This window comes from Gobio gobio (assembly GCF_949357685.1).
Source record: "Gobio gobio genome assembly, chromosome: 2".
NCBI classification, from domain to species: domain Eukaryota; kingdom Metazoa; phylum Chordata; class Actinopteri; order Cypriniformes; family Gobionidae; genus Gobio; species Gobio gobio.
In genome coordinates this window covers 40,613,533-40,623,670 of record NC_137098.1, presented here as the reverse complement: position 1 = coordinate 40,623,670, position 10,138 = coordinate 40,613,533, and the positions used below count along the sequence as shown (strand labels likewise).

General features: G+C 35.5%; 1 protein-coding gene across 5 annotated transcripts; it reads right to left on the bottom strand.

Moving 5' to 3' along the window:
* Window positions 1-858: 858 nt before the first annotated feature.
* On the bottom strand, window positions 859-10,078 carry slc67a1 (solute carrier family 67 member 1). 5 transcript variants are annotated; one of them, XM_079811129.1, is made up of 11 exons: window positions 9,961-10,078; window positions 9,261-9,477; window positions 7,983-8,080; window positions 5,636-5,781; window positions 5,414-5,546; window positions 3,501-3,610; window positions 3,267-3,377; window positions 2,863-2,963; window positions 2,658-2,759; window positions 2,394-2,514; window positions 859-1,551 (listed from the first exon to the last, which is right to left on the bottom strand). In XM_079811129.1, the coding sequence occupies exons 1-11, from the start codon at window positions 10,062-10,064 to the stop codon at window positions 1,367-1,369; spliced, it is 1,428 nt and encodes a 475-aa protein (XP_079667255.1). In that variant the 5' UTR covers window positions 10,065-10,078; the 3' UTR covers window positions 859-1,366. The 5 variants fall into 5 exon arrangements, with proteins under 5 accessions (XP_079667255.1, XP_079667259.1, XP_079667258.1 ...); XM_079811133.1 differs by having other exon boundaries at window positions 9,261-9,436; window positions 9,961-10,002; XM_079811132.1 differs by having other exon boundaries at window positions 9,261-9,660; window positions 9,777-9,981.
* Between the last annotated feature and the right edge of the window lie 60 nt (window positions 10,079-10,138).

Sequence of the window (10,138 nt, the reverse complement as noted above, 5' to 3'; positions counted from 1 at the left end):
AATATAATAAAACTAAAGACTTCTCGGAGATATGAAGGATGCAATACTACTCTAAGGCACTCAAGATTGACATGAAATTGACTGAAACTGAGTGTTTCACCCCCCAGTTTTACTCATCCCAAATGTCCTCTTTATAATGTTGCTATGTGACCATAAAATAACCAAAATGGAACGTCCCCCTAAAGTCATATAAGAATCCTTGAACTGCGGCACTTTCATAACCAAAAGAGGACATCGCTAATCGCTAAGAACGTCCCTAATGTTCTACCGTATTCAATTTAACTTAAGAAAAAAGCGTAACTGGCGCGACGATGACGTCGGACGTAGCGTAAGCAGTTTGAACTGCGAGAGGCGTTTGTAAATTGAATATGGAAGACGGTCCGCCAGAAGCTAGACATTTAACTTTATAAAGCTTTAAATATGGATATGTTTCTTACATAAACCCATCGATTTACTTCAGAAGGCATTTATTAATCCCCGGAGCCGTGTGGATTACTTTTATAATGGATGGATGTAGCCTTTTTTTGGCTTTAAATTTTGGGCTGCCATTCGCTGCCAGCCAGGACATTTTTAATATAACTATAATATATACACCTAAGATGGCTTGAGGGTCAGTAAATTATGGGATACTTTTCATTTTAGGGTGAACCCATTTAACATCTGCCTAATAAAAAAACATTCTTGAAACATTATTTTTGGAAACTTGAATCCACCCTGTAGTAGTACACTGTAGAGTAAAGTTCAGAATCTATATACCAGTAATGTGCACATAATCTGCAGCTGGATTGTTGTGAAGCTAAAGTGACTCAGAACCCTTTTTTCAGAAACAGAGTTGAAAGATGTGGAGGATTAATCAATCACAGTGAACAGAACAACAGATTTTACTGCAAATACATTTGAGTTTCAGATACAGTGACATTTAAGGTGATTAAGGATTTAGAATTTTGTCCTTTTACATGACATATCTTCTGACTGCAACATCCTTATAATGAATAATTACTGTATAATCTGGGATTGTTTAAACAAGTCTAACGCCACATAGATAAAACCACAATGCATTGCTTTGTACTGGCCTTACAGTAAACATTTACATGCCTGCTTCTTTTCAACATATGAAACTTCATTTGAAAAAAACTAAAAACCTGAGTTAACATGTAATATAAAGAAGAGTAATTTGATAGTAACAAGATATTTTGAATGTCTGAGGCATTCACAAAACTAAGATCAGCTGGGTTATGTATTGGGACTAAAATCTTCCAAAGTGAGTGAGGAGGTAAGTTAAATGCCCATGGTGTGATTTAAACTGCCCTCTCTCACACAATGTGGCCACAAACACGATACTCATAAACAACCCTTTTCACAACTTTTATGGTCTTTGTGGCTGTGAGCGCCCTCCAGTGGCGAGCAGAAGGCTAAAGACAGCAGCATTGATGACGCATTGGATGTATCCGAAGGATGGTACACCATATGTCTCATAGAGGTATCCTCCAATAGTTGGGCCCACAGTTCGCAAAAGAGACTGCACCGAAGCACACAGGCCCAGCATGGTTCCTGAATACACAACACAAAGTGCTTGAATTTTTTCCTTATGAATGTTTAACTAGTTGATGATTAATTATAACAGTTAGAGCCTGCTTTTTTAAAATAAAATATATTGTCAATATAAATGAGTAAAGGCTGAATTAAAGGTGCAGTAAGGGATTTCTGAGAAACGCTGTTAAAAGTGGATCGGACCGAGCACCTGAACCAAAGTCCTTTTCAAGGCAATGCCTCCTGGCAGCTATTTCAAATACTATCTAATTGAATAGGGGAATCCTGAAATATCCAAACATGCTTGTTGAACTCACAATTAAATAACATGTTTCAAATCAGCAACAAAATCTGACATGATATGTAATATAAATGTTGTTTCTTATGCTCAAACAGTGTCAAAAAAGCTTATTTTTCAGGCTAGGCCAGCCAATGCACATGTGCAGCCCTAAGTGCATGTCCCAGAACACTCTGATACGATGACTTTAACAATCAGAAAATGGCTATTTTATTCAGAAGGCAGGACTTATTCTGCCATATTGTGTGTTGCACTTTCTCCCATTCATAAGTAATATGAGTGTATATCTAAAGTCTTTGATCACAACACACTTGTAGCTAATCAGCAGTAAAGGATGTATACACTGTGTGTTTGTTTGGCTTGATTTCAAATATCAACAGTGCTTCTTAGAAATCGCTTACAGCACCTTTACTAAAATAATAATAATTATTATTATAAAAAAAACAATTGTCATTTTCAAATGTATTGCAATTATGCAACCTTAGTGAAGAAAATGATTCCTTAGGCATTGAGTATATTTATATGTACTCATGCACAAGGGCATCCTGTTGAGTGTGTAGATTACCTGTGTCAGAGGGAGACACACTCTTGGTCAACATGGTATCTGTGATGACATTGAAGACACTTAGAGAAAACATCATCGGTATCACGATTAAACAAAATTGAAACACATTGGTCATCATAGCCTGAAAAACACACAAAACACATATAGTATATTAAACATACACACTTAAAGGAGATATACACATCACTAATTGTTCCAACTGTTACGCAACCAATTAAAAATAAAAAAAGAAACTGGAAGGATGATTTTGCAATATCAGTTTACCTGTCCAAGGCCCACAGCACTGCTTATCCCAACAGACAGCAGCAGTAAAGTATACTCTGAAAATCTAGATGTAAGACGCCCAATTACAGCACCTTGGATCACCTTTAACAGTAAGAGACCAGTGTCACTTATTACCAAAGCAAACCACCTCAGCACAGCTATTTATATGGCATATGATTGAGTAGAAGTGTGCATGTGCTTATACCATTTGAACAATGCCAAAGTAAGCCATCAGATAGCCATTCTGCTCTGCCTTCAGTTGGAAGAAGTTCATGGCAATGATGGAGAACATAACTTGAAAGATACCTGAAGAACAAAAGAAACAGACACAGATATAACAAAAAGAAAATGATGGAATGTAAGTAGTGACAGATCTTTACATCCATATTGTGACATACATGGAGCAAAACGGATTATCAAAAGAGAAGGGATTTTTTCTATTGATCAATTGTTGATTTGATGGAAGCAAATCTGAATCAGATCTTGCAGAAAGGCTTAAGTGGACTAAATTATTGGAGACGATGGTGACGTTTAATTTCATTGAAGTGTTTCCACTGTGTTTCAATAAGTTTAAAGTCACAAACAGGAACAGTTGATATATGTGTTCACCTGATGGCAATCCAGACATAATCTTCACTGTAAATGTCTTTGCAACACCTGGAAACTTCATCAGTCTAGTGATCTCCCCCAGATTAAACACAGACTTTGATGATCCCCTCTCTAAACACAGACAAAAGTATTAATATACAAGATTTTCATAAAATAAAGTTACAAAAGGCGACAGCGGAAGTATTTCTTCTGTGTCAAGGTGAGTCTTGTGTGTTTGTCTGTTTTTGGTCATACTGTCACTTTCTGGCACGGTGTGTATTTTGGTCTGTTTAGGGATAAAGTTCAACACCAACAGCAAAGAAACAAAACTCCCGATAGCCGCAAAAGATGCTGCAAACTTTTCCCTGCAAAACACACAAAACATAATCATTGGTATTTCAATTGTGTTTTACTGGATCAGTGCTGCCTTTATCTAATCTTTAATTAGATTTTCTTAGAAAGCAGTTTTTCCAAAGTACAAAAGGTAATGTTTTGTACTAGAGTGGACAAAAAGCACACAAAGTATCATATTAAGTTTACATATTAACAAAAAACGTCATTTGAGAAGGTGTGCCGAAATTTAAGAGATGTTGGCTAGCAATAACATATATATGTATATGTTATATATACATACACACACACACACACACATACATACAGTGGTGTGAAAAAGTGTTTGCCCCCTTGTTAATGATCAGAGATAGCTGTAAAAAAAATTATCTGCATTGTTAATCCTTTAGATATTTTATTAAAGTTTCATTGAAGTAAAAGAATTGAAAGTGGGGGAGAAATCACATTGGAAATCAAATGTTTTTGACAGCCTGTGCTAGAAATCTTATAATGGGCCGTGGTTGGATCTTCCAACAGGACAGTGATCCAAAAACAAACATCAAAATCAACACACAAATGTGTCACTGAACACAAAATGAAGCTTCTGTCATGACCACCCCAGTTCCCTGACCTGAACCCTACAGAAAATGAGTGAGGTGAACTGAAGAGAAGAAGAACCAACATGGAGCTGGGAATCTATAGGATCTGGAGAGATTCTGTATGGAGGAATGGTCTCTCATCTCTTGTCAGGTGTTCTCCAAACTCATCAGGCATTATAGGAGAGGACCGTTATGTTGGAAAAAGGAGGTTGCAAAAAGTATTTCATAAAAGGGGGCTAATAATTGTTCCCCACGTTTTTTGGAGAAAAACATTTATTTTAATAATATGATTTCCCACCCACTTTCAATTATTTTACTTCAATGAAAGGTTAGAATTATGCTTTTTAAATAAATAAAAAATATCAAAAGGATTAACAATGCAGATTTATTTTTTCAGCCATCTTTGATCATATTTAACAAGGGGGCAAACACTTTTTCACACCACTGTATACTCATATATATATATATATATATATACTCACAAATATATATATATATATATATATATATATATATATATATATATATATATATATATATATATATATATATATATATTATATATACACATACTATATTGTAACAGTTTTGCATCTTGTTTGTGTTCATGTCTTTGTAATTATGATCCTTGTCATGTTTCCTGGTTTTGTCATGTGATCATTGTCAAGTGATTCCCTTGTCCTCATGTGTTATGTTCTCATTGGTTATTTTAGTCATGTGTTCTCAGTTCAGTTCTGTCATTGGTTCATTGTTTAATCATTGTTCACAGGTGTCCCTTGTCTAGTCATTAGTCTTGTGTATTTAAGCCCTCATGTTTGCCATGTGTCTTTGTTGAGTATTGTTACCTGTAACCACTGTAGTGAGTTCTCTGTCAAGACTGTTATAGTCAAGTCAAGTCATCATGGATATTTGTATTGGTTCACTTTCTTTTAAACCTTCTATTCATCAAAGCATCATCAACAAATTGATCACAGTTTCCACACAAAGAATAAGAAGCACAACTGTTTCAAGCATTATAAATGTTTCTTGAGTTTCTTTACCAACGACATTAGAATGATTTCTCCGAAGACTGGTGTAATGGCTACTGAAATTCAGTTGTTTTGCCATCACAGGAATAAATTACATTTTTAAAATATATTAAAAACAGATAAAATAAATTCAGCACTAGTGAGCATAGCAGATTTCTTTCTTTCTTTTTTTATTGACGACCCCAAACTTTATAATGGTAGTGTGTCTTACCCAAAGCGTGTGCTGAGGGTCCCACCCAGTGTTGATCCTGCGATCATGCCAATGCCAAAGCAGAGGCCAAGTTTCCCAAGGGCTTCTGCTCGCTTCTCATTGTCTGACAAATCTGCTACAACCATTTGAGCTCCTACACACAGATACAAATGTACTCATTTACCGGTTTACAGTGTGTGTTTGAGTTATGTGTGTGTGTAAGAGTGTATGAGCATGTTCTACCTGGCAGTCCATGCATGAAAACAGCAGGTAGTTTGTGCACGAAAAGCATAAAAGTGCTGTCTGCCACGGTCAACAGTAGGAAATAAACCACAGATGCCGAGCAAGACACAGAGAGAGCTGTGCGTGCTCCAAACACATCTGCAAACCTGAAAACAGACACAAGGACATGACACACATCACATCCAAGTATGTGAATTCACTACTGAAAAATCACTACTGTATATACGATACAGTAACTATATTAAATAATTGAATATTTTCATTTAGCACACATAATTACATGCATTATGTATGTACATCATTACATACATTACAAAAAAAGGTTTGTATTTTTTTAAGATTTATGCATTTCAATTAACAGTATTAAATTGAATTGAATAATCCTTACATATTTTAATTGAATAATTGAACAACCCTTAATCAATTATTAAATTAAATTTGATGCAATTTTACTATTAAGTGAAATGAGTAAATCTTAAAAAAAGGCTTAATTTTTTTGTAGTGTACATGTATTTATCAACACTATAAACATCAGGGGTGTCCAAAGTCTGCCAAGGACCACTGTCCTGCAGAGGTTAGCTCAACACATCTGCCTGGAAGTTTCTAATATGGCTAGTGAGACCTTGATTAGCTAGTTCAGGTGGTTTATCATGGGTTTAAAGGGGTGGTAAAACACATTGTTTTGAAGGCTTGATTGTGTTTGTGGGGTGCACTGTAACATGTGTTAATGCTTCGTTTTTTTAAAAAAAATCATTATTTTTCATATATTTGACATTTATTCTACACTGCTCTGTCCCTCCTTGTAAAACGGTCTGATGCTTTCCGGGTTGTATGAAGCCAGTCCCTCAAAAATACGCAATGGGCTCAGATTGGTTAGCTGGCCCAGTGTGTTGTGATTCGCTAACCGCAGTGTACGTTTATCGGAAACGTCACGCCCCTTACCTTACTGGTAGACTCACTGTGCTTTTGTCAGTATTAGAAACGATGGCGTCAATAAAACCACACCAATCTGAGCCCGAATCAGACCCAGAACATTTTAGTGAAGATGATCGAGCAGAACCTGTTCAGTCCTAATGAGTAAAGACTGCGGATCTATAGTGATCGCTACTGAATGGCACTGTTACTTTTGTATTTTTAGAACGATTACAGCCAAATATCTGTCGCAAGAACTATTAACCCAAAACACAAAACACTGGCTTTACTATAGTAGCCAAATCACACACAGAACCATGTTTAGCATGCCCGTAGATAAATAATACATAAAAGCTCTAATCAAAGAATCATTTACACTAATGCCAAGTTCGCTGTTGAGATTTTAACGTTAGTGTTTGTAATGTTAGGTGTTCGTCGGATAACTGAATAAGCATTTAACAGACTGGTTTGCAGAACAGCGCTGTCATCTGTTTACTTCCTACAACCTATTACAGGAAAACACATCGATGAAAAATAAATCAGACTTACAGGTTGTGGCCCGTAAACAGCTTCTGTTTGTAAATCCTGCTTTCTGGTCAAGCCGTTGTGCATATCCTGTATTGAACTCGCGAACATTGTGAAAGTTTTCCTCCGTGAAATGTGCTGCGGGAGGGAGCCCCGCGCGCGTCGTGCATTCACACACTGGCCGCGTTTGTCTTATGCAGCTGACGTTGTGCAAATCCGGTGTTGAACTCGCGAACATTGTGAAAGTTTTCCTCCGTGAAAAACTGCTGCGGGAGGGAGCCCCGCGCGCGTCGTGCATTCACACACTGGCAGTGTTTGTCTTATGCAGCTGTTGTGTCATACACACGTGCATATAACATGTTGTATGTTAAACGCTCTGCAACGCACCCCTGTCCCTATGAAGGCTGAACAAAGCAAGTACCCCAGACCTGCAATCCGGATGAATATAATAGCGTTTCCTCGGCATCGCGGCAACAACACTCCAGCCTAACTATACCACAACAGCGCCGCGCGATACAAAATGGCCTCACCCCCCCTTATTTAATATTCTCGGAGGAGGGGTTTATGTAAATATTGAGCCTGGTGATGTCACCAACCCTGGAGGAATGTGTGTAGTCTCCTACTGGCCGTTTGCTGTAGTTCTTAGAAATGGATTTCTTTAAAAGCAAATATCTCCCTTTGCTTTAAACTTTGAACGTTGTAACTTTGCAGATGTTGTTTATGCTAAAGCAGCAACATTACACGCTAGCTTAAGTTAGAATAGTGAAATCGTGGTTTACCACCCCTTTAATTGGTGTTGGAGATAAACTTTGCAGGACAATGACCCTCCATGAGCAGGATTTGACACCCCTGATACACCATACACACCATATACTCCCATAAACACAACACAGATCTGATTTATTCTTACCTTCCATAAATAGGGCCTCCAAGCAGCTGAATCACTCCAACTGTGGTCTGTAGATACCCGAACCATATAGTGTCGAACCCGAGCCTCTTTGCCAAATACTGTTCCACAGAAGACAAAACTGAACATGCAATGCAACCCATCTGTTATAGCTCCTTTCTTTCTGTCTGAATAGCTGAAAGAGCCTGGATTAGACTAGATAAGACAAGCTTTAATCCACACTATACAGCATATATGTTGCATTTACATTTATTAATTTATCCACAGCTTTTATCCGAAGGGATATCACAAGGATGTGCAGATGAATAATAAATGATTGCATTCTGAAAATATACTATACAGATTATATAAATTATATAAAAAATACATAATATATACAAATATACATAGTCTATATAAAAATGTATAGGCTATAATTTAATATTGTTGTAGCTCTTTTAAATGTAACTTTTTAATGTAACACTTTACAATAAAGTTTAATTTGTTAAAATTAGTTAATGTAGCCTATTATTAACTAACATTAACTAACCATGAGCAATACATTTGTTACTGTATTCCTTAATCTTTGTTAACATTAGTTAATAACAATACAGCTGTTCATTGTTAGTTAATGTTACTTCACAGTGCATTAACTAATGTTAACAAATACAACTTTTGACTTTAATAATGTATTATTAAATGTATTGTTATTGAATGTTGAAATTAACCTTAACAAAGATTAATAAATTCTGTAAAAGTGCAGTTCATTATTAGTTCATGCTAACTAATGTAATGAAACCTTGTAAAGTCACAAATGTATATATATATATATATATATATATATATATATATATATATATATATATATATATATATATATATGTATATATATGTATATATATGTATATATATATATATATATATATATATATATATATATATATATATATATATATATATATATATATATATATATATATATGTATATATATGTATATATATATGTATGTATATATATATATATATATATATATATATATATATATATATATATATATATATATATATAATGTATAACATAAATTAATACATACAAATTATATATAAAATATAAGTGTAAAAACAATTCGTTCACATGAATTAACAAAAGACTTTAATAGTTTGCCAGAATGTCATGAAAATATCACTAAATGTAAGAACACAGCACAACACCCCTGCAGATATACATTCCAGAGTTCAGCTAAAGATTGACTCAAATGTGGTTTCATTAACGTTACATGAAAAAAAAAAAGTCAGACGAACCGGTGTTATGGAGAACTGGAGGAAGAGCCAGGTGATGTCCAGAGTAGCGATGAGGTAGGTGATGTAAATCACTTTCTTCTTCGCTGCAGGTTCCATCGTCCAAATCACTTTATTAGATCTCGGCTCTAGGTTTTTATTCCCCGACAGTTCTCTTTCCACTCGATCTCCTCCTCGAACTGGCCAAATAAGAGCATCTGCTCTGAGTCTGACGACTTTACTGGTTAGAAAAACAGACTGTAATGTTTCCCGACTTCATCCCGGTGTAGTACAAGTGACAAAGCATAATTTAATGTGAGGAAAAGGTTAAACCCAGCAGCGCGTCGAGCTGAACTCCGACCAGTAACTTATTCAGCCTCTCAACAGGTTAAAGTCTATTTCAGTTTCGCTAAAGTTCTGCTCACTCCGGTGGGGAAAAGGGGGGTTATACGGATTAAAACATATAATAAATAATATAATAAAATACTAAAATATTATCAATATTTATATAAACATAATAATAAATATATAAAGACTTACAATACTTTATACAAATCTGCAGGCTTTTCATCTCCGCACATAACAGATTTATTTAGGCTAATTTATGACTGACCGACTACACATGTTGTGACAAATACCAACTAACTGGATTTGGTTATGAAAAATTAAAGTGTAAAACGTATAGAGGTGTAGGAAGTGCTAAAAGAAAACCATTAATACTCGCCATTTTGTTGTGGATAACGTCGAGGAAATTCCTCCTCCTCTCTGTGTCGTGAACACTGGAGGCGTGACGACTAGGTTTGCCGTCAACAAACCTACAATCCACATCTACGTTACTGTCTGACTAAACGGAAAATGAATTGCAGATAAACTGATAAAACAGAGTGCTATTGGTCAGTAAA

Excerpts from the sequence above, each read along its gene's own strand:
- slc67a1 (XM_079811129.1), bottom strand. The coding sequence starts at position 10,064 with ATGTGGATTGTAGGTTTGTTGACGGCAAACCTAGTCGTCACGCCTCCA. Across the intron at positions 9,478-9,960 it reads ACGTTATCCACAACAAAATG|TAAAGTCGTCAGACTCAGAG; the intron begins GCGAGTATTAAT and ends TTTTCTAACCAG. Across the intron at positions 3,378-3,500 it reads CACCGTGCCAGAAAGTGACA|AGAGGGGATCATCAAAGTCT; the intron begins GTATGACCAAAA and ends GTCTGTGTTTAG.